Genomic DNA, 25113 nt, shown 5'->3' with positions numbered 1-25113 from the left:
AAAATAAGTAACAGCTTTTAAAGGTAGAGTGTCCACTTTAAAGATGAAAACTAAATCTGTTAGGAAAACTTCTCAAATAATGCTTTGTATTAAATTCTCCAGTAGTAGTTGAAATAAACATCTACCCTAACGTTAATGATAGAACGATCTATTTAACCACTTTAAATTAGCTTTTCTAATTCACTTGATCTGCAGTGATTTAGTTTACCTAACAGGGAACCCCAGCACCCTCAAATATTTCTGAGAAGTTATTCAAAAATAGGTCTCCTGGGGCAACTATTGCTGTCACTGTTGGGCTGTATTTCAATGCTGTTACTCCAATTCAATCTTTCATGAGGATGTCAGGATGGACTGGTTTAGTTGGCTTTGGATAAATGGACCAGCATGCCTACCTGGAATAAAGGTGACCAACTCTAGGATCAAAAAACAAAACAGAACAACACTCACAGATATGAATCTTCACAAACCCTCTCTCCTAACAGTCACACCAGGGAAGAGTGGGGGCAGGGAAGGTACACAGGAGCACAGACCAAGGGAATCTTGCAAAATGCTTCCTGAGCCTCATCAGACAAACCACCTGTAGTGCCACACTGGATGAGTTTGTGCCTATATCCCAGGAAACTGCCCATCTCAGCGTTTCCACATCCCGAATTTTCTAAGCATAAAGACTTAAGAGTTAGTGGGGAAGCAGCAGGCTTCTACTATGTAGCCCATCACGTAGAGTGCCTGCCTCTTGTGCTGGCGGCCTGGGTTCGAGTCCCGGCACCCTGGGATTATGGAAATACCAAGAGTTAGTGGGGAAGCAGAATTGTGGTTTCACAGAATCTGGTCAGATTATCAGTCCCACTGCCCACTGCAGTACGTCTTGCTCTCTATTCATGGATTCAATTCCTCCCCCAACAAGCTCAAGTCCATCCACTCCCTCTAATTGCAACAGTGACCTGGCAGCTCAGGGCTCAGCTTCCCAGGTCTGAAAACTCTTGAAAAGTTGCAGATGTTTAGAGTAGTTGTTTCCTTTTAGTTCCCTATTAGCCTGTCATGATTTACTGATCTCTTGAGTCAATAAGCATCAAACTATGAAGGTCTTTCCCCCTTTGTTCTCCCACTCCTCAGTTCTGGAAACAGACTTTTGTCCATAACATGGATCTCTTCACCACTCACTCCAAAACTTCACTCTTTTGGAGTGATGTGCTCTGTCAAATTAAAATAAAATACATCATCTGTTTACAAGGGAATGTACAGAACAACAGGGGTCCAGGTACAAAACACACAGCAACATTATGGCCATACAAAATGTATAGAAGTACCCAACATTAACAATTTCTGTAAGCTGTACATTTTGCTATTTCTTTAGCATTTCCCCACATTTTTTCTTCTGTGGATCCTGTGGAGTTAAGAATGAGCTCCTTCTGCAGTGTTTCTGAACTGAATCACATGATTGGGACATACGGAGGGAATTCATTTTCTGTTCAAAGCAATGAGTGCTACACATGAACATCTTCCTCACATAAAAGGTTAATAAAGTTTATTTACAGTGTAAGCTTTCTGATGCTAAGGTTCCTCTCTGGAATAAATTCTCTGATGTATATGTGAATTGTCCCATGTATCAAACATGTCACTCTCTCCACACAAAGTTTCATCTTTATGATTTAATATTAAGTGCCTTAAATACCAAGATGTCTCACATATCTATATTTTCAAGTTAGCCTTGCCTGCCAGACTGGAGTACAAATACCCACAACCTGAACAATTTTACTTCTCTTCCTGGCAAGGTTAAGGTGTTATTTTTTAAAAAACTTCAAAATAACTCCATTAGGTCAACTAGTATGCTAATGGTCAGCTATAGGGTGCTTCAACTGTTAACAGACTTCAGCCAGTCAGGAACTTTTGAATGTCTATCCTGAGCACTAATTAGATGTTGCCAGAGTTTGTGAACATGGCCAATGACACTCTGCACTGAGCATCTGATAAATGAATGCAAAGCAAATGGTTTTAATAACCAGCTGTAGCCTGTTCTCGGGAAACACATCTTCAAATTGCTGCCTCCAAGAGTGCATCTGCCAAACAACTGAAGCAACCCCAGTAGCTATCCAACAGTCAGCAGAACATCCTGATAAAATGGGAGCCAAATGAAGTGGCACAGGTCATATTTAAATTTCACTTAAAAATGAAGCCCCAAAATGATGGCTGAATTTTGCCAACCAAGCAGCTTGTAGGGGAAGCAGGGGAGAAGCCAATGTGAAACTGACCAAAAGTCCTTCCCCTCTTCAGAACAAAGGCAGAGTTTGAAATGGGTGCCTGGAATTCTGCACTTTGCTTTGCTTTCAGTTTTTAGGAGACAAAAGTCCTCTCAAAAGCACCAGCAATTTTCTAGGCAACCATCATTGAGACTCATTCTTTGAGAAAAAAATATTAAAGCATTTCTACTTTCACTTCACTACAGAAAGTGAATTAGAGATACTCTTCTGGAATATCTTGTTTTTAAGCTGGATGGATAGGAATATTCTGGTAATTCGCTGACTTATTTTATGTGGTCTCCCCAGACAACACTGAAGAAGCTGCTTAGAAGCTACAGAGAAGCTGTGATTAGTCCAAGTAATAAACCCAAAGAGAGACCAAAGAATGACTGCTGTGCAGAACTCTAGTTTGGTCTGGAGCTGAGCCCATACAGGCCTCCACCTCACTGGGACCACCATGCTGTCTCACAGACTTTTGCTGCTGGTCAGCAAATGACTGAAAGATGCTAGTTTTAGTTGTTTCTCAAGAGAACATCTCAAACTGAAGTGGGGTTTTCCTGTTACAGGGTGTTCATGCTGATGGTCTTCAGGTTTTTTAGCCTACGTTTCTAGTTTTCTGCAGGGCTATCCATGGCCATCTGAATGCTCTCATTGCACAACAGAGCCATCTCTAACCACACCCTGATACCTTCAGAGTCCAAGATATTTGGGTCCCCTGTGTATGTGAAACAGTCTCCATCAGTAGCTTCTAGGGAGCCACCTGCACTGAACTGCACAGATGGAGATTACAGTTTCATAAACTCACTTTAGTCTTTAGTGATGAGTAACAGAAAAGATACCGTGCACTATGACTACGATGTAATAAACCATCTTAGTATATTGGCGAACTGCTCGGAGCAATAAACTACCTTTCATAATTGCCAGCTAATCATGGTAAGTTCTTTTGCAAAGTTTCTGGAAAAGTGTGGGAAAAAATGCTCCCTATAAGACTTCTTTTTCTGAAAAGTAACCACATCTTCTGAACTATAATATCTTGTTACAAATGATTCAGAAAGTGCCCAAATCATCACTGTTCAGCAGCTACTGAAGAGAATTCTGGCTAAGATCTTTGCCATGGAAAGATGTCAAAAAATGACCCTAGTCAAGTGTTCACATTTTCCTTCCTTAAGGTGATGACAATGTAGTCATTTCTGACATTCCTTCCTTCACCGGTTCATGTTTAGAAAGAGTCAATGCAGGCAGCTAATCAGTGCCTTGGTTTATGTTTAGGACAAAAATAGCATTGACCTTAGAGGTTTTAGCATGCCTGGTGGCTCTGAAGGTCCTCTGTAAAAGTTGGGCCATGCTACCATATTTCAGGTACTCATGATTCACAGGGCTTTATCACAAATGCGAAAGTCCTGTTAGAAGTCAGATGTAAGACAGAAGGAGTGCCTCTTTATGGGCTTAGGACTAGGTACAGTTCCGTGCTGTCAGGAAAATAACTATATCCTTTGACAACCGAAGCATCTCTTTTGGGGGATGAAAAAAAATTCCATATATGAAACAATGAAGGCTTAAAAGACAGTATACAATCAAGTGCTAACTTGTGGAGAAATGCATTTAGGAGTGCTAGAGTGCTTTAGGGACTTCAGAGAAGTGTTTTGAATTGTTGCTGTTTCAGGAGAATTGATCTCAGTGATGAGGATAGAACCATCTACATTTGTTGCAGTCCTTTGGAACTGTAGACTGGTGCACGTACCCTCTCTTTCAGGAAGAGATAGAAATCTTTGGTTTGATACTGATCAGCACAGTCCTAGATTTCTATAGCTTTGGTAGGCTACCAGTGATCAGATATATAACTTATGGGATATATAACTAGCTTGAGCAGCATGTCCCAATGTAGTTTCTGTTTTAACTGTCCCTCTTTTTTGAGAAATAAGCAAGACATTGGCCAGGGAGGGTTTGTTTGCAGCAAGTGGCTTCTTAATTTCAGAAGCTTGTTCACAAAGCCAATCTTGTTCTTTCAAATCATACGCTGTGGTTGCTGCGAGTCAAAGGTATCCTCATTACTGAAAAGCTTGACATTTTCCTGTGTGTGTGCTTTTATCTTATGTGGAAATATTGTATGGATTACCCATCTGACCAACTTTCCCTGCAGGGGCTGTGTGGAAGAATTACATGCCCACAGACAACACAAAGGCAGAACACTGCTGATGTAACTGTAAGGATCCTTAATCATGATTTTTAAAAAATCTGTTGAGGCTGTTTTCTTTCCCCTCTGTGGGCACGTATCTCTGAAATAATGTTAGAAACAAAAGGGGGAAATGGCTTGATGACAAACTCTTGCTTTACACACAACTTTTGAGAAATGCTCCAAATGCATCCAAGGAGGCTGGGCTGTACTCCAAGGCTCGCTCTCTGGCATGGATTCTGTGATGCAGAGTGAGGGTCGAGCTCCGGGTGAAGGCCTTGCCACACTTAGTGCACTTGTAGGGCTTTTCACGGGTGTGGATTCTCCGATGCAAAATAAGGTACGAGTTTCGGTTGAAAGCTTTCCCACACTCACTACATTCATAGGGTTTCTCTCCTGTGTGGATCCTCTGGTGCTTGGTGAGGTCTGAACTCTGGCTGAAGGCCTTCCCACACTCGTTACATTCATAGGGCTTCTCTCCAGAGTGAATGCGCTGGTGCAGAATGAGATTCGAACTGTGACTGAAGGCCTTGCCGCACTCGTTACATTCATGAGGCTTCTCTCCGGTGTGGATTCGCTGATGCAGGACAAGGTTTGAGTTGAGACTGAAGGCTTTCCCACACTCACTACATTCATAGGGCTTCTCTCCAGTGTGGATGATTTTATGGCGGATAAGGCTTGAACTTCTTGTGAAGCATTTACCACATTCATCACATCTGTGAGACTTCGCTCCTGTCGGAACCTCCTCAGGGGTGTTAAAGTTTGAACTCAGACTGAAGCTTCTTCCCAACCCTTTTCCCTTCTCCCTCGGACCTCTCTCTCCCGCGGTAGGTTTTCTTTCCCGGGCTGTAGCTGGACCTGACTCTCTCTTCTCTTTTCCAGTTTTCTCCTCAGGGTTTCTCTGCTGCCTTTCTCTGCCCTGCTGTTCACGTTTCTCTCCAAACTCTTTCTGAAATCTTCCTGCTTTCTCTCCATGTGACGCTGAGTCTTCGGTGACTTCAGCCTTTGAGGTTGACTCCTTGTTCTCACTCCTGGTTTCACAACCTGACACGATAAAGAGAAAATACAAATAGCACCTTTTCCTTTTGAATACATAGGTTAATCAAGTGACATTACTTTCCAGGAGCCTTCTATATGCCTGAAAAATGACTGCATACATAGTATTAATAATCAAGGATAAAAAGAAAAACAAAGGGAAAAATTGGGGCAATAAGTAGAGCTGGAAAATGAGAGGGCAGGCAAGGAGTGGAAAGAAGAGGAAATAAGAATAAATAACAGAGAGAATGAGGGAATGTGAAATAAACAGGCACAGTGGGGAATGGGTAGAGGGAAGAGAAATAGTTAAGGATGAGGTAAGGAATTAAAGGACTCTGGAGGTCATGATTCTACTATTTGATGAAGGAATACATATTTTAAAACTAATGTTTCATTTCCAGCAAATATTTGTATGCTTAAAAAAACAGAAATCACAGGTTTTTCTAGAAAATATTAGCAGAAAGGAACATAATGAAAGAAAGAAAAGCAAATACTCCTCCAGTTCTGTTGGCATTTTCTCAACACGGTGGTGGTTAACAGGCACAGTAACTCAGAAGCTGGCAGGTCACAGGGCTCTTCAGACATAGTGAACTGTCTCTCTATACCAGAGGAGCAGCACAGAGTTGGCTGTGCTCTAGTAACAGAGTTGAGTGAAGAGTAGTGGGGGCATTTGCTAGTAACAGAATTTAAAAAAATGTTCACCAACTGACAACTGAGAATAATTGAAAAGCAAATGAAGACAATTCTGAACAGCCACGAAGATGATATAAGACAACAAAATTTTTCAAATGTAGAGCTAAACCCTTTATTTTAGTAATTAAGTATAATAAAACACTGAAGTTTAATTTTTATTGTACATTTATATACTCTGTGTCATGTTGCTTTTAGAAGACTGAAAACTGTTTAACAAATATGTTCTGTTTACATATGCCTGGGAAACCCCCCCAAATACCTCTATTCTATCTTTATTTGGCTTTAAGGGTCTATGTGACCATAACAGGCCCCTGAATGCAATGAGGGGAGAGCTAAATAATATTCAGCCTCTGACTTTAGTGATGAAATCACTATAAATACAGAACTAATTACAAGATCAGGAACTTGGTCTACCTTTTAATTTCCAAACCAACATCATTCACCGTCTGGCCAGTTCCCAGAATGTTCCTAAAATTTTGTTTTTGAAGTTATCAGAGCAAGTAACAACTTAGTTCTTGATCAGTTCTTTGGCTTAATTTCCATCTAGAATGAAGAGCAGGTACCTAGAAACTACAAAGTCCACATATACCTATGGTTTTAAACAAAACCTGAGTTTAGTTAGTAATGTTCTTTCTCTACATTCACCCTTTGCTCAATACTCCTGTCCTCCCAAGATAAAGTCTTGCTGTGAGCATCCCTATTATAGTACATATCTGAGGGCTCCTTGGTGGCACTGTCTCCCAGGGGTTAAGATGTAGCAGAGACCAATATATGAATGGTTGCCAACTGGATCACCTTGTCTTATCTGACTGATACCTGTTGAACTTCTTCATTCACTACACACTAGGACTCAGAGCTCTTTGTGGAACACCACCATTTATTTTGGAAACTGGGAACTTGATCCCCAGGGAGGTTTAGGTACAAGTTCATGGAATAATGTAAAGTTGTCTCTGAGCAACACTCTCACAGAACGAAAGAAGACAGAAGCCCATGGAAGGGTGTCTGGTAGGTTCAGGGACAGGGTGCCAGGACAATGGGCTGAGATTAGACTGATAATCAGTTACTTGGTCATTTCTACTAGGAAAAAGATAGTCTCCTGACAGAGGCACCTAAAGTGAGGTCCCCAGGGAATGGAACAGAATTCTCTCAAGTAAGTGAGTGGTTGAAGAGGTGAGGCTCAGAGCTCAAGAGTTAATTTCTGATTTCAAAGAGCAAAAAATACCTAGAAGCAAAAAAATCCACTGGGAATCAAGGAGTCACAGTACTATGCTTTTGAAGTTCAATGAGCAAAAAGGTTCTTCCTGCCTGTTCTGAACAAAGATGGTCAGTAGCCTGAAAATCCTTGTGAACACTCAACTGAATACATCAGAGAGTTCCCACAACTAATAGAGAAGCAAAACAATCTTATCAGATAAGAATCCTGCATCAGTCTTACCCTGGGAAAACACGTTCCCATAATTCTCCTGCCTGCTGTCCCTATTGAGATTCCTCCGAGCCAGGTTCTGACATCCCCATTCCTCCAGGATGAGGGACACGGCCATGTCCTCGATCTTCACCATTGCCTGAAATAATAGGAGATTCCCCACACTGAGTTCCCCCAAAACTCAGGGACAGTCCCATTGCCCATACCTAGAGTCAGGGACAGAGTTGATTTCATCTCTACAGGATGCTGATGAAGAACACAGGAGCACAGCTTTGTGTACTTGAGGGGATTTGTGGCAGTAAGACACTAACAAAGAGGGATAGTGGGACTTCTCTGTGGTAGGGCATCAAGAGTGACTGCCTGGGTGGAAACTGCAAGTGGAGTTCCAGGAGAGGAAGCAGATATGGGGACTCAGGAGGGCAGAGGGGCCCACAGCTCACCTGGGAATCTGCCGTCAATAGTGCAGATGCCATCGCCTGGTCTCTGGGACTCCCCTCGTGATGAGGGGCAGGAACGTGAGTGGCAGGGAGAGCTGAGGGAGGAGAAAGGAGCTGTGAGTAAATCAGCTCTGTTATGAGCCTCCCTTGATGGCCTGAGGCGCTCTCACTTCTGCACTAGCATGTTCACTGTTCCATGTTTAACTACTGAGTAGAGAGCTCCAGAGAACATAAATGAGAGAAAGCAGGACCTGAGTTTCCTGAGACCTCTACTCTTAAGAGTCACAAGGAGTCATAAAAGTCTCCTTAAAATCACCTGGGCCAACACTTTCACTTTAAAAAGGGGGAAATTGAGGCCTGGAGAGGGTGAACTGACTTTTCTAATGTCACTCAGGAATGGGAGAACAAGGTCTAGAACCCAGGGAAGATCCTAGTCTTAGCTAAAGAATGGGTAACATTCCAATCATCTTTCAAATCTGACTTACACTTTCCTCTAGCCCAAGAAGCAGCACCAGGATATTAGAATACCATTTGTGCTTACATTTGTGAAAAATGCAACACAGTTTTAAAATCTTTTGTAGTATATCTGAAAAAGTAAGGTAAGATGGGAGTCTTCTTACCTCTAGGTAAGTTTTTGCCACTTTTGTCCCTCTACTTTTCTCTCATACTTGGCCATAATCAAGTTTTTTAAATAAAATATATACATGGTTCAAATGCTGATGAGACATTTATGAATGTACAGAGGTATGGGATAACACACATACTAAAAGACATCCATAATACATCATATGATCACATTAGCTGCAATGTATAAGAATCAGAAAAAAATTTAAATAATAAAATTAACATTAAGCTCCCGCCTTCCTCCCCTTGCCAAGTATTACTGAAAATGTTACTGGTAGAAGATGGTACTGAGCTGCAAAGGTATTGATTAGAGAAAAAACTTAAATTGAATTACTAAACCTTGTAATTATTTCCTATTATAAAAAAAATAAGAAGAGCTAAAGCAAAGTATACAAAAAAAAATCAAGAATCTAGCACTGAAACCTTCTAAGAATAAAGAAACACTGAAAGAAGAACAGACAAAGGGGAAATTGAGAATAAATGTATGTCTCAAGTCTTTCAAGAATAATTTACTAAGTAACAACTGTATAACTGGGTCTCTAAAACTGCTTCTCTGGCAACCTGAAGTGCCAATCTGGTGCTCAGACCAAATATTCTCTCTAGTTTCCTAAAGTCACCCTCTGTGACTTCTGCTTGTGGAGTGTGAAGACAAACCATGAGCCCTGGAAGTGGAGGAGTTCAGTATCAGTGTGTGGGTCTGTCTGGATTTCTCCAGCATGTGTCTGCTGACTGTCCTCCAGGAGGCATGGGAGAGGCAGAACACTTCCTTAAGCTCCACGATCTAATGTTTCCCACCCTAGATGTCATCACACACACCGACTGGTTAAGCAATGTGTCTTGATCCAACTTCTTGAACGACTATACTTTTAACATTTCATTGATTTTTACTGATATTCTATACACCTACTTGATTATACATTTGGATAAAGATATATTTCCCAAAGGAAAAAAACCAAATGAAACATTTTTTCAAATAAGATCCTCAACTGATATTTTTTCTCATTTCCATAGCTAAAAATTTTTTTCCTATTTGAAATTTCCAAAAATAACAAAAAAGTCATGCCATATGGTTTCTTTAAATATTTTAAATAAAATGAATTTTAAAAAAGATTGTTTCTTCTAAAGATAATTTAAGGCACAAGAGTGTTTCAAAATCCAGGCTGAAAATGTATCATCTGTTCCCAACATTTGACTGGAAATCTGTGTGAAAAAAATAGAAATCTGCCAGACATCTGGAAAGCTAACAATTCAATAAATAATGTTATGTCTGTCCAGTTCATTATGCACAGTTCACTTACCTCTTTGGTAACATCACTTAACTCCTGACATTGACCTGAGTTATATTTTCCTAATATTTAGTAACAATGACAATTATGCATGATAACAATAAAAAGGATGCTTCTTTCCCCAGGCACTTGGCAACATGAGTAAGGGCAATCCCATGTTGGAACATTTGCTTCTTTTCACTGCATGAAACCTTACTTCTTACCTCGGGACTGCAAGAGGCGGGGTTTCCGAGATGAATGCTTGAAATGGGACTGGGTAGCCTCTTGATGAAGGTCAAAGCTTGAGGTCTCCTGAACTGGATCCAGAGGTACCATCCCTCTGGCAAGCATCTCAGGCCCATGAACTTGACCTGGGACCTGCACACAATCAGGTTGGGCGTGTGGGTAAATCACTTTTTAAATGGAATGAAAATATTAAAGCAAAGACCATAAATATATAAGTGAATGCAAGGTCAATACACAGTTCTGGGGGGTGCTGGGGACTGAACCTGGGACCTTGTAAATGCCAAGCACATGTGTATTCTGGGGGGTGTTGAACTATGCCCCCATCTCACAAAATACCTTGTAAGAGCCCAGAAGAGCAGATAGAATAATCACCACAAAGACTCAATATGAGTATTAAACCAGTGACCTTCTCCCAACTCCAAAGTCCATCCTCTTCTCACACCAACCTTACCTGCTGTCCTGACAGATCAAGTTCCAAGTCTTCCAGAAGGGTCACAGCCTCCTCTCCACTATCGGGCCGGTACTCCTGCAGCCAGACTTGAAGCTCCTTAGGCAGAATGGAAAGGAACTGCTCCAGCACCAGCAGCTCCAGGATTTGCTCCTTGGTGTTTATTTCTGGTCGCAGCCACTGATGACAAAGTTCTTTCAGTCGACTTAGAGCCTCTCGAGGCCCAAAAGTGTTCTGGTAACAAAAGCGCCTGAATCGCTGGCGGAATATCTCTGGGTCGGGAGGAGGCGTCTCCTGCAGGCTGGAATCCTGCCCCCACATGTGGTCTTCCTCATCTTCCTCTTCTACCTTCACGATAACGATCCCATCCTTCTCCTGTGCAGCCTGTGGAGACAGACCCGTGGCTTCCCTTGATTCAGCAGTCATCATTCAGGCTCAGGGAGCTGGCGTGATGCAAACAGGGTCTGTGTGGCCTTTCTGTCCTAGAAGATGCTTTATATTTGTTTCTGTACTATTCCTGAAGTAGTGAAAAAAGTTATTAGTACCTTTATAAAACACCTGTACTAATCTTCAAACCAGGTTTGAAGGCACTTAAAATGCCTCTGAGGCATCTCACTGTGGCACATGCCTGTAATCCCAGCAATTTGGGAGACTGAGCTCAGGGCCAGCCTCAGCAACCTAAAGAGATCCTGTTTCAAGATAAAAAATATTTAGGGCTACAGATGTAACTCAGTGGTAAAAAAGGGCCTGGGTCCAATCCCTAGTTAAAAAACAAAACAAAACAAAAAAAACCCAACCAACAACCCCACAGAGTCTCACTGTCTCCACTGTCACTCCACACATAAAGGTCTACAAATAGAAAACTCAAACAGGCAACCTCCACCCCAAGGGTGTTCCCGGGGAGTCACAGCAACTTCCCTCCAGGTGGCCAGCAGGTAATGAAATGTTGCATTTACAGTGCTTAGCCTGGAGAGGGCTGTTAGCAGGGTGCCCAGCACCAGGGTGAGCACAATCTTCTTTTGTTCCTGTAACAACCCCAGCCAGGAGGCAGAACTATCAGTACTATTTGACAGATGACATAACTGAGTCTCAGACATTTGATTAACTTGTTTGGTAGCAGATGAATACTCACTGAAGTCAACAGGAAATAAAAATTGAAGCCCCAGACTTGCTAATGTATCATTTAGTGATTTTTATTACTTTTATGGGATACAATTGATTATCCTTTTTCTTTTTTCAGTTGCAGATGGACACAATATACTTGTTATTTATTTTTTTAATGTGGTGCTGAGGATCGAACCCAGGCCTCACATGAGCGAGGCAAGCACTCCAACACTGAGCTACAATCTCAGTCACTATCCTATCTATCTTTAACCTCACCTTCATAAAAGAGACCAGCAACTTTAAAGATTCTTGCAGATTACAATTAGAGGAAATTCTCGTGATGCAAACACAAAAGAAAATGGCAGTTGAAGCTTCTGTGGAGAGTGAAGTGTTAACCAGAGTAGGAGGTAAAAACTAAAATCAATCTAAACAAAAAGTCACCAGTGAGTGAGAAAGCAGCTGGCCTTTAAAAAAAAAAAAGCAAAAGTGTAGCAACAACAATTAAGGGAACAGATGTACAAGGTTCCCATTATTATGTGATTCTAACTGCCAAAAATGATACCAAGTACCCTGAAAAAAAAGATCTTTGTATATTCTTTAAAAACTTGGAACTACTTTCTGACCTGTTTAAAATCTTATAGACTTAAGACTGTAAAAAAATAAATAAAGCCCAACCTTCTGATTAATCTGCAAACTGATGAGTAAAGGTGTTGGAAAACAAAAATGCACTCTGAATTTCAACGACAAATATTTAGTATGGATGGTGGTTCATGTTACTGAGCTGAATGGCCAAGGGATTCTTCCACCTCTATAAATGTTTGTGAAACATCTTTTTTTACCTCCATACCATCAAGACTAAGCATCAAATTAAAGTTTTAGAAATAGATCATGCAACTGCTGTATCCCAGTGAATTAAACAGTTTTATACTAGCAAAGCATCAAACACAGGGTCGTGAGCATGCTAGGGGAGCACTCTGCCACTGAACTACAACCCCGGCTTTCAGAAAGGCATGGCGTGCCCTAAAACATAATTAAGAATTTTGGTGGAAAAGGGATTATGTACAATTAGGAACACAAAAATTGTTTTAGGGTAACTTAATAGCATAACTTCATATATTTTGTTTTCTTACACAAAACATTGATAGAACAGTACGTGTATATAATTTTTATAGTTTCTACTGATAGGAATGTATGGTGGTTCCCCTTAGCAGCTGTTTTGCTTTCTGTGGGTTTCAGTTACCCGCAGTCAACCATGGTCTGAAAACTTAGACGGAAAATTAACAGAAATAAACAATTTGTTAAGTTTAAAACAATCTTTATTGCAACACATTGTTCTATTTGTCATTATTAATCTTACTGTACCCAACATAAATTAGACCATATCATATAAACAACAACATATATAGGGTTCAGTGTTTTGAGGCATCTTTGGAATGTCTTCTTCAAGGATAAGGGGGAACAAGTTTGAATGGCAAGCAAAGTTTGGAGATGACTGTTTTAATCACAAAGATTATTAATTTAATCTCAGATTTTTCACAGGACTGCTTTTCTACCTTATCTTTATTTCCTTAATTAATTTCTTCAGTGACTTTTAAACTGGTAAATATCTTATTACAAACCACCTTCTAGACCTTCTCGCTGATTCCTTCAGACTTGTTAAGCACCTCACCCTGCCTGCTGAAATTAATAGTTGGTTTTCCAATTCCAGATCAGCTTTCCCTCTAAAGGCCTTACAGATATAATTATTCTACTTCCTAAATAATCTGCAAGGGGTTCTGTAAATCTGAAAGGAATAAAAAGATGAGAAACATGATTCTAACTTTTATGCAAATAAAAAAGCAGAATGTTCCCAGAGTTCAACACAAGTGCTAGGGGAGCCCTGAGAACTGACAGATGTATAAGAAAGGAGTTTCCAGGAGGAAATGTCCTAAAGCATAGAGAATAGACACGATGCTTCTGTAAGAAGCAGGGACTGCAGTTGCCCAAGATCATTCCTTTGGCTGGCTTATTCCCAGCTGGAGGCAAAATATTTCCCAGAAGCCTTTGTTTCTTCTTCAATTCATTCTGGAAAAGCAGACTCTCTTGCTATGCCTCCCAGATTTACTTTCTACCACCCCAATTCAGGCTCCCTATCTCATCTAGATTAGGACCTGGGCTCCATATAGCTTCTCTACCTCCAATTTCTCACTGTTCCAATACACATATACCAAGATCCGTGTAGTACTGCTACCATTTCAGTGTTCAAGAGCTTTCACATTCACAACACACTCCACTCTCCTCTTCCAAGTTTACCTCCCTGTGGTTTGGCCTCTGTGGTCCATCAATGCTCCCCAAGCATGGGCCATGAACTTTCATCTTCACTCCTCTGCTGTAAACAATCTCTCACTGTACCAACTCTATTGGTTGAATTTTTACTGCTCAAGATGCACAAATCTCTCCTGATACCCCAATTAAATAAGGTACCTTCCTCCTTTGAACATCCTTATTACTGTTTCTATTTCATGGCAATTATATTCTCATTATTTGAGCTGCAGTTCCTGTCTGTCATCTCTCAACTAAGCCATCTTTGTATTTATTTCCTAGAATGTGGTGATTTAAATTCTGTACAGATGTTATAGAATGTATAGTTGTACAGATGAACAAGAACTACTATTCAAGTTCCCCCTCTACCCTCTTACTGCCTATCATGTGGCAATGAGTGATATTAATAGCAATTAGTAGATACTAGATATTTGGCTCAGAAGCACCTTTGATTCCTTCCCTCCTTCCAGGCATCCAGTCTCCTAGCACCAGGGAGAAGTCTGTTTTACTTACTGTTTGATCTAGTCTCAAGTCCAGCCTCTTCTTGGGCTCCTTGTCTTCATTTGCTCTCTCACCTCCCACAATTCACTGACTACCTTACTCTCAGATTATTCTTCTGAACTCTACAGCTTTATAATCAATGTGCTCCAGTAGCTATTTCAAATTCCCCCTTATTCTCCCCACTCCAAGAACCCTTCCTGTCCAACAAAATGTCTAATCAGCAGGTCTTGCTGATGCCCTGTGTTCTGGCAGCCACTGTTTCCTCAAATCATACTCAAAGGCTGGAATTTCCTTCCAGTCCTCTCTACCTTTTCTAATTCTATGTATCCTTCAAAGCCAAGCTAAAATACCACTTGCCCCTCATCACTGTTTAAGAACCTTCTGGTAGCTATAATAGTAAAAGTCAGCATTATTGAGTGCTTTCCAGATATTTACATTAAGCATTTCACTTGACTACACAACAGTCTTAAGCACTGGCCACAATCATCACCTCACTGAGGTTTATAGACATTAAATAACTCACCTGGGGCGCACAGCAAGCAAATGGCAGAGACAGGGTTTGAAATTAAGTCTGACTCCTCAGTGCAAGCTATCAAACCATTTTAACATGTGGGGAAAGGAAGGGCTTCTGGGTACATAGATCCTTTCTAAAATGAAAGCCAATGAAGGTATGAAGAATGACTACTCAGGAATAGGCTTCATCTGCCATTCACTCTTTTCACCTGGGTCACTGTGTGACTGAGGCCCTAAGAGGGGACAAAGCTGGAAATGCAAGTGGGGATAACCTGGTAGAACTAATGTGGTAGATGGACCAGCTATCAGAAAGCTCTACTGTGAAAGTTTTATCCTATTTCAATAGCTATGGAGCAGGACACTGCTTGGGTCATTGGCAATCAATAGGAAGAGACTCTGAGGAGGATGTGAGACACAAAGGGACAGAGACAAGGACAATGGGCACAATCCCATTCCCTCTGTTCCCAATTAGGACAGGTCTTTACACTCAATATTTCTCTGCTCCTACTCTGGGCCAGAGAAGAGCTTCAACAGCTGTGGAAGGGGTGAGTTTTTCTCAACAGTCCCCCAGATAACATGAGCACACTCTTCTCTTCAGCCTCTAAAGGCCCTAAGTCTTCGCCAAGCATTTGCTGTGTAATTTCTTATTCTGCTTCTTTCTCTGAATTAGGATTTTTCCTGCCTTTCCCCTCAATTAGACTATTGTTAAGAGTATGTTTATTTCCTACTTAGGCCACTTAGCCAGATTCCTTGTAAAGCATTAGTGGTGGTGGTGTTTTTTTTTTTTTTTTTTTTTTTATACTAGAATCTACAATATTACTATTTTTTTGCCTGTTCTGCATTCAATCTTGTCCTCTAATTTTTTCTATAGGGTACCTGGAAGAGTTTGTTAGTTCTCCCCATTTACTAGTTGATTTTTGGCATGTTAACCTTGTTATGCATCAGTTTCCTCACCTGTACAATGGGAATAAAAAAATGGCATTTGTCCCATAGAGCTGTGAGGATTGAGTGAGTTAACAGAGAGAGCACTTAAAACAGTGTCTGGTATCTAGTAGGCCCTGGAGAAATTTTAACTAAAAGAAAAAATAAACAATAGATATAACTGTATACTCCAATTTTCAGCCTGCTTAAAAGATCAGCAATGGGAGAAATCTTAAAGCAGTCCAAAAAAAGTGAATGTGGTCTCCCACACATAAATTACACATCCTTAGGTTAGTTATTTGCCTTGTCTGGCATTCAGTATTCTTATGAGTCAAATAGTGGGAGGGGTAAAAGTAGAAAACTAGCTTTTGAGTGAGTCTCTCTGAAATGAAAAATGTTCTGACACACTGTTCACTTTAGATAAGATTACCTCCAGCAACCACTTTTCACCAAGGATAAAAATAAACAATTTTCCGACAAAAAGGTCTTGGGTTACAAGCTCAGTTTATTTCAAAGGCTGTTTTCTCAACTGCCCAGTATGTTTTCCAGGGCATAGTCTTCAAAGTTTCAATAAACTGCTCCTCCACCCCACTTTTTAAACAGATACATCAAATGCTTTAAAATATGAAAAAGCTACCCTTAAAAGAAAACTAGTATCCAAAGAACTGATTCTACCATAGAATGAAAATGTAACATTTAGCATGATATTAATCTACTTGTAGTTAGATATAACAAAATATTTGAATTTTTTTTTTTTTCTTTGCAGTGCTGGGGATTGAACCCAGGGCCTTGTGCTTGAGAGGCAGGCACTCTACCAACTAAGCTATATCCCCAGCATCTCGAAAATTTTTAAATGTCATGCAGAGAATCAGCAAGAGATGACAGTATTAAGTGGCTGGTTTCCCTGTCTGCATTTTGAGATTGGTGAAAAACTACCTAAAATTCTGAACAAGAATTTGGAGTAGTGATGCAGAAGGAATATATACGTGGGAAAAACATTCTGGAGCAAATCTTCACTGTGGTTCCCTACCTAATAAAGCTATTTCTCTACATTTGGCCAGCATATATATATTAACAGTGTTTTCTTGATGTGGTTACAATGAATTCTCCACAATTCAACAAGTATTTATTGACCGCCTCCAATCCGCCTAGCACTGGCCGGTACAATAAATGCTTTCTTTGGTTCCAGTCCATGTAACAGCCACTCTCTATAATGAAAGTATCTTTTTGTGTACTGAAGGCACTGCAGGAAAGGGAGAGGAAGGAGGGGGGAGTGTCAGGCTAAACTGCAGCTAATTTTTTTTCAATTCGGCTGACCGAATCAAATCATTTCAACGTTGGAAGAACCTTTTGAGAAAATCAAATTTTATGGATGACAAAATTAAGACCTGATGTATTGTCTTATCCAAGGTCATTCAGCTAATCAGTCTCCTAAGGGTTCAGGTGTGATTTCCACAGATTCTCTTCACTCCTCACCCACTCCAAGTCAAGCAGGATGAACTGAAAAATTCACCTAACTTCCCGACGACTCATTTTTAAAAGCGTTTCAAGCATTCCATAAAGCTAAAAGAGAGCAGGGTGTCCATAATCGCTACTAGATCTTTATCCACCAGGCTTCAAATACTCTTTAATCACTGCTCAGTGTTGGGGATTGGGGGGGGGGGGGGGCGGACAGGTGATCTGAAACATGCGGCATCTCAAAACATGTCCAGCTCTCGGCCTTCCGCATTTTTCACCTCAAGGTCCTCAAGGACCCGTGGGGGGAGGGGGGAGCCAACCCCAAAACCCTTCACCGGAATCAAAGCAAATGGCGACGACGGGAGAGTCAAAAATCAGACAGGGGTCAGTTCGCTAAGGACCCCGTCCTCAGAAACGTCAAGTTAGGATGACGACACTGCGGGACAGGGGTCCGGAAGGGGCCCTCACACGGCTTCTCGCCAGGTCTCCGAGCGACCCGGTCACTGAAACCCTTGCTCCCTCCTCGCCGGGAGTGGGGCAGGGGCGTCTCCCCGGGAGACAGCGCTTCCTAAGGCCGGGCCTGGGGAGGAGGCAGGGGCAGGGACTCGCTTCGCCCTCCGCCGGGGCCGCCGGAGGGGATCCCCGGGCCGCAGCTGGAGCGCCCACCCCACGTACACACCCCTGCGGCCCGCCCGCCCTCCCCAGAGGCCGGCCCCAAGTCTCACCGTGTGCCCCGGGAGCGGCCTGGGGGTGCCGGGCGAGAAAGGGGAGCTGACTCTGGGGCTCAGGCCGGCCGAAAGGCACCGCACACCGACCTAGGCCCTCCCGACGCCTCCACACAGACACAATGAGTCACAAAGACCGGAAGTATGTCAGCACCTCGCCTTCCGGGACTGCGCTGCGTTTCCGGGTCCGCTCTAGGAGCGCGGGAGGACTTTGCATCTCGGTTCCTGGATCTCTAGACCTGGCCCTTGACCCTGAGTGGTCAAGCTGTCAGCGTTGAGAGGGACTCCCTGGGCCTGTCTGCTTCTAGTTAATGTGAGGACAGATGGGAGAGACGTACAGGCTTTTCCTGAAACAAAGATGCTCCAGCTCAAACATATGAGAATTCAGTTTCTCCTGACTTTTCCATTTCTGGTAGTCTTTGTAGTAATTATAGTTATTATCAAGCAATAATAGTAATTGTATGTGTGTGGCAGAGGAACTGAAGCAAGGGTGTAGACAGAGAAAGATCAAAGTGAAGCCAGGGGTGGCTGGTTTCAGGAAGCTTCCCTAATAGCTTCTCTCAGGGCCCTGGAGAGGTATGCCAATAGAGTGGGTGGTGTTTTCAAAAACTTGGCCTGTGGACAAAGGACATCTTTTCACAAACAAGCTAGTTATAAGGTTCTGCACTTTGTTTAGGTGGCATATGCCATTATAGCAGTTTAAAAGGAGTGTTCAGAGTGATCACAGACACTTTTGCCTTCAAGGTGCTTTCTCAACCTACAACAATTAGCGCCCTCACCTTTACCTCTGTGGTGTGTGTGTGTATCAGGAATAAGATTCTGCCTTGTCTAAAGGTGACCACAGGCTTCAGTGGTTGTGACTGTCCTCTATGTTCTAAGACAAGCTGGTGGGAGAGACTGAACTGAGTTGCTTGGTTGCATGATTGTTACTGCTTGGAGAGAAAACTGTATAAAAAATACTCCAAAACTAAAAATCAATTACAGAGTTGTTAAAGGAAATTTGCAAAATGGAGAAAAAAAATCACCTACAATCCCTCCACCCTAACACAAGCACAATGGCTTTAATTTATTGTTTTCCTATGAGTTTTCTTAATATAAATACATATTTATATTATTTTACATATTGTTCAAAACCCATGAGTTTGACTGGGTTGAAGCTGCTTCTCCTGCTATTTTTTCTGCATCTTCTTTGCGTCCCCTGGCTTGAAATAGCCCCTTTTCCAGTTTCCCGAAAGGTCCACTAACATTAGGTTATCATGCACAACAGATTTTGGTTTCTGAATAAACAGGAAAGATTATAACAACACAGAACTAGAATCAACCTCAAGGTGAGCATTGAACATTCTTTCAAGGTGAACATTGAACCATAAGGAATCTATCCCTGGTCAGTTCTCTAAAGCTGGCCCTCCCTGGTTCCTTTCAAGCCTCTGCTTCCTCCAAATCCTTTCTCACATCTCCTTTCCTCTAGGATCCTAGCAATCTCTTGGAGCTTTTGTTCTACTGAGTGGTGAATTCTTTTTGTCAATCTTCCTCACCCTCCTCCCTGAAAGCCCACCGAGACCAGGCTGTCAGTGACTGGAATAAATTCACTTGTTCCCTGAGGTGGAACTGTGGGAAACTGTTTATCTGTTCAGCACGTGACCTAGCCGAGGGAGGCCTTCACCATTCAAACTAGTGTTGCCAAGCAGAGTACGAGCTTGGAATTACCATCATATTTTTCAAAGGAAAAAAAAAACCAACTCAGATTTTTAGATAAAATTCTTCACATTTTAAATAGTACTTAGCAGGGCTGGGGGTATGGTTTAGTAGTAGAGTGCCTGCCTAGTGTGAGCAAGGACCTAGGTTGGATTCCCAACACCACATGCACACAAAAAAGAATAAATAAATAATACTACTTGGCAAACCACCAGAGGCGTGCTTCATAGGGCACATAAACACATACACACATGCACTCATTCTGTATTTTTTTAGTGACCTACTGCAATTGGGCAAGATGAAGTGATGGGAAGAGTAAACATACAGACAACTTTGACTGAGACCAGGCTGAGGTTTCTTCACCCTGAACTTTTTATCTGTTTAGATTGCCCGTCCCTAAAGACTTCAGTGGCCTGTGCCTTTTCCTGCCTCAGGAAAAGGAGTTTTGTTGAGTGCAGACAATAAGGAAATGAGCGGCCCAACTTGTACCTTTAGTCTAAAGAGTGCCATGTAGAGGAGCCATGTTCTCAATTAAACAAAGTCCCTTAAGGGATTTCTGTAAACAAAGAGCCACCTGCTTATGAGGTGATGCTGACCTTTCCCTACCTTTCCCTTGGAAAGAGAAGGAATTATTCAGCTGAAATTCCTTTCCTTTCCAAGAATAGAGTCTTTCTTCTTCAAGTTGCACAAGGAAATTCTCTATGCATCCTGGAAGTGAGCTCAAGAGATTCTCAGTGAAGGAAATTGGCCCTGAATGTTGACAGATGCAGCCAGTTGTTTTCAATTCTTGGCCTTATGATCTTAGACCAGAATCAAACTTCCCATCTCTCTTTTGTGGCCCTCGGCACCTTGGGATTGGTGATGACTCACATGGGATTTGTGAGCGTCCACTGGCCCTGCTTGCAGGAGGCCTGATACTCCACAGGCAAGGTGGATAGCTGGAGCAGGAACAAGCAGGTCGCAGAAGGTTCCAGCTCTGGGCGATCTGGACAGAGAAAAAGTCTGGAGCGAAGAAACCTCGGACAGGTCTGAGTGGACACTGCCTGACTGTATAATCCTTCCCCAGCAATTCAGCTGCAGCAGGTTACTAAAACATGAACAGAACAATGTTGCGGTCCCCTCTCTATCGCCCAGGACAAGATGAGCTAACGCCTGTGAAAGCTTCTGATAAGTACTATTCAAATATTGATTTGCACTGTGGTAATGTGGCTTAGGCCGACAAGAGCCTTCCTGGAACACCTGTCAGGTGTGTGTGATTAGGGACGGGGTTGGGGCGGGGTACAGGTTGGTAGATCACATTTCTGTTATTCTTTCTCTTTCCCAAAGATATGGAACACATTCTTCAGAAACCATAAGAAACAAAGAAAAATGGGAATTTCCAGCTTAGAGAGAGAGAGAGAGAGAGAGAGAGAGAGAGAGAGAGAGAGAGAGAGAGAGAGAGAGAAACTTCTCCATAAGGAAAGGAAATATTAAGTTGGAAATACCAGTCTCAGTTTAACCCTTTTTATCCCATTGTTCCAGATGTGGGATAAAAAATAAAAACTTAAGTTGAGCAACAAATATACCATTTGTGGTAACTTTAAAATAATTATCGTGTGTGTGTGTGTGTGTGTGTGTGTGTGTGTGTGTGTTGTTTTTGTTTTGGGGTGCTGAGTATGCAGCCCAGGGCCACATCCATGCCAGACAAGCAATCTATCACTGAGCTACATCCCCAGCCCTTAGAGGTCTATTCTTTTGAGAAAAGTAATAAGTGAATGATTAGATTATTTGAAAATACTTTAAAATTTATTGTGAAAATGGCATGATAAACTGCTGCAAACGTTACTTCTACTAAATGTTCAGCTGAACAAAATATTACATACGTAGATGATATGTAATATAAGAAATGCATTTGTCAAAGTATTTTATAGAACTAGGCTGTCATTTTATTTTGAGGAAATGTACTCTGTTTCAAATTATCAATGGGGCAAAATAGCTGTCCCATGTAAGGACACTGGCACAATGTATACAGCACATAATGTCAAAATAAACCATCTCATGAGAAACTGACAACATGTTGTGAAAAATATCATGTAATCCTTTGAAGTGTTTGACTCCTTTCCACCAAAAATTATTGAACTGGTCACTTCTTTGGGGCCCAGTGGAAAAGCATTTGCCTAGCATGTACAAGTCCTGGATTTAATCCCCAGTACCACCACCACAAAAAAAAAAAAGTCACTTCTTGGTATATAAAGCATACCCAACATCTGGCTTATACATATGTAAGGGGCACCGACTAAAGTAGATTAAACAATGTGTCTGACACACTGGACAAGTATCTAGAATCTTGTTTCAGAGATTGCCTGTTCTTTGGAATGACTTGAGAGACTTCAGTTTCTTCATCTGTAGCATGGTGGGTTTTAGTCAGCTTTTTCATTGCTGTGACCAAAAGACCCAACAAGAATGATGTAGAGGAGGACTGGGGTTGTGGCTCAGTGGTAGAGCCCTTGCCTAGCATGTGTGAGGCACTGGGTTCGATTCCCAGCCCCACATATAAATAAATGAATAAAATAAAGGCCCCAGAATGACAAGTTTATTTGGGGCTCATGGTTTCAGAGGTCTCAGTCCATAGGTGGCTGATTCTGCTGCTCTGGGCCTGAGGTGAGGCAGAACCTCTCTGCAGAAGAGTGGGAGGTAGGAAGCGGCTCAGGACATGGTAACAAGGAAGCACAGAGAGGGCTGTACTCACAGGGGACAAAATGTACCCCACAGGCACCTCCACAGAGACCTACATCCTCCAGTCACACCCTACCTGTGTTCTGTTACCACCCAGTTACTCCATTCAGGTGCAGTCATGCACCAGTTACGTTAAGGTCTCATAATCTCATCCTTTCACCTTTAAACTTTCTTGCATTGTCTCACAGTGCTTTGGGGGGACATCTTGTATCTACATCATCACATTGTGATAATTAATAATTGGTGATTGTTGATTATGGTGATTGAAAGAAGCGCACAGAGCCACAGTCCAAAGCTAATCACTGGAGAAGTTCCATTTTATTTTAAAAATGCACACATTTATATAGGGCCGGGAAGAGGCTGATTGGTTGGGGCATGAAATGGGGTGAGAGTTGATTGGGAGAGCCTTGTTGCTGGGGGGCGGGGCGATGGTTGATTGGGTGAGCATTGTTGCTAGGGGTCTGGGCGGGGTGTCAAGCGCCGATTGGGAAAAGTAAGAGTGGTGACCTTATATTTCTCCCTTTTTGTTTTTATATTTTGGAATGGGGCATTGCTCAATCTGGCTACTTCCTGCTGGATGGGGCGAAGTCTGGGAAGGGGTAGAGGGTTTCGGGAGAAACATGGTCAGGAGACCCCATAACAAGGCCGAAAAAGGGAAGGTTCCTTGGGGGGTGAAGTTGGTGAATGTCTCTTGTAGTGGCCTCGGGTGGAATGAGCCCAGCGTCCTGGTGAAGGGATGTGAGGAAAGAGTTCATGAGCTGAGTAGTTTTTCCTTAACAGGTGGTCGTAAGATGTCCCCGGGGGGATGTGGGGACGTCATCTGTAGCCAGTGGTTGATGGTACCTGAGAAGAAGCTGGTTGAAAGTTTGGTTAGAAATAGTCTGAAGTTGACATTGAAGGAACTTTAACAAGCAGGGTAAAAAGAGACAGGTGAGAGAAATGAGGAGTATTGGACCCAGGATTGGGAGTACCCACCCAAGGAAGGAGGACTGAAGCCAGAATGAAAGAGGAGAATTAGGAGTATGTCCTCAAAGCCCCGCAGCCAAATCCTGTAGTTTAATAATGTTCCGTTCAACCACCCCGGATTCATTTATATAGTAACAACATTCTTCTCTGAGGAATAAACAAGTACCTCCTTTTTCAGCTGTAAGAGGATCTATGGCCCTGCAGTTTTGGGCCAAAGAGGTTACCTGTTTCTGTAAGGAAGCTAGGGATTCAGCTGTTGAAGTGAGGGCGCCTTCAAGTTTGGTGTTCAGTTGTTCTGTGGCCCATAGAGAGTGACTGAGGGCTCCGTCTGAAAAAGTAGCTCCGGTGATAGAAGAGGTTAGTGATATTCCCACAAGTATGGGTAGGAAGGCAGCTCCTTTTTGCTGCAGGGAGGGAAGGAAAAAAGATTCACGTTCAGAGGAACTATAGAGGGTTAATTGAGGTACAAGTGTGATAAGGACACAGGGAGAAGTGGAATTGACGTGGAGCTGGTTACTGACGGTGGCGTTGCACCAGAAGAAATGCCCAGGGTGGGTATATATGGTGTTTGTAATAGTGGTATTAGTGTGGCAGGTTATAGCTGAAGGATATATTGGGGATGAGGATGTGAGAAGGCAATGAATGAAGTGATCTTGTTCAGGTTCCCATAAGGGAACAGCATGGATAGGTGTTATTGGCTTTGCAGAGGTTGGGAATGAGTAGGTAGAGGAGTTCAGAGGGACTGCGGCCAGGAGGGGTAGTTGCAAGGAGGCACATAAGAAGCAATTTTTAGGATCAACAGAGGTGAGATTTAGAAATTTAGCAGTTTCTTGGATAAGATGTAGCCAAGAATAGGTGTGACCAGAAGGTGAGGATGTATTTTGTAAGGTTTGGATAAGAACCTTTTCTGAGTGTTGTATATCTGAAGCAACCTGAGAGATTTGTGACCCTACGGGAGTGAGTTTATGAGAGATGTGAAGGAATCCATGAGGTTTAGACCAGTGTCCGTAATAGATGAAGGCCTTTGTTCTGGTTGCCCACTGTGCATTTCAGGGGTCTTTGATAGTGAGTGAAATTGAGCCGTTGTCCTGTTTCTGGAGATTGTTGGAGGCAGAGGTGTAATGATGCCCATGGGTGGGGTGTCCCAGGTAGTGAATGTTGCATGACCAATATGGACAACCCCCATAAACATCAGGCCACCAATGACAGTCATCTTTAGTCTGGTCATATGTGAAGCAGAGGTAGGGAGAGAGGGGGCGCTGACTGAAGAAGACCTTGGTTGATGGTGTGAATATAAGGGTTATTGGAGCTGAACATCCTGTATGTGAACAGGAGGCAGAGGTGGGAAGTAGATGAGTAGTTCTGGTGTTATGTTCAGTATCGGTTTCTCTGATTTTGAACGTCCAGACAAAAGTTGTGGCATGTGAGGGGAGACTTGGGAGACTTGTGGCATGTGGGAAGAGGAACAGTTTAGAGTTGAGCATTTTTGGGGTATGGTTTGAGTATTTTTGGGTATGGGTTTGAGGAGTGAGATGCGAGAAAGTGTAGTTTCAGAGGGTTTTGAGGGGAGGGGGAACAGGAGAATTTGGGATTGGCTTCATGAGGAGGAGTTTCCTGATGAGCTTCCTTTGGA

The 25113-nt window shown here is 42.3% G+C and overlaps 1 protein-coding gene across 2 annotated transcripts; it reads right to left on the bottom strand.

Moving 5' to 3' along the window:
• Positions 1-1792: 1792 nt before the first annotated feature.
• Positions 1793-18252, bottom strand: ZKSCAN1 (zinc finger with KRAB and SCAN domains 1). 2 transcript variants are annotated; one of them, XM_079120169.1, is made up of 6 exons: positions 18105-18252; positions 10585-11098; positions 10112-10265; positions 8002-8093; positions 7574-7700; positions 1793-5454 (listed from the first exon to the last, which is right to left on the bottom strand). In XM_079120169.1, the coding sequence occupies exons 2-6, from the start codon at positions 11008-11010 to the stop codon at positions 4568-4570; spliced, it is 1686 nt and encodes a 561-aa protein (XP_078976295.1). In that variant the 5' UTR covers positions 11011-11098; positions 18105-18252; the 3' UTR covers positions 1793-4567. The 2 variants fall into 2 exon arrangements, with proteins under 2 accessions (XP_078976295.1, XP_078976296.1); XM_079120170.1 differs by lacking the exons at positions 7574-7700; positions 8002-8093.
• Between the last annotated feature and the right edge of the window lie 6861 nt (positions 18253-25113).

Source organism: Sciurus vulgaris (genome assembly GCF_902686455.1).
Source record: "Sciurus vulgaris genome assembly, chromosome: 18".
Lineage (NCBI taxonomy): Eukaryota > Metazoa > Chordata > Mammalia > Rodentia > Sciuridae > Sciurus > Sciurus vulgaris.
This window is presented reverse-complemented; position numbering and strand designations above follow the sequence as displayed.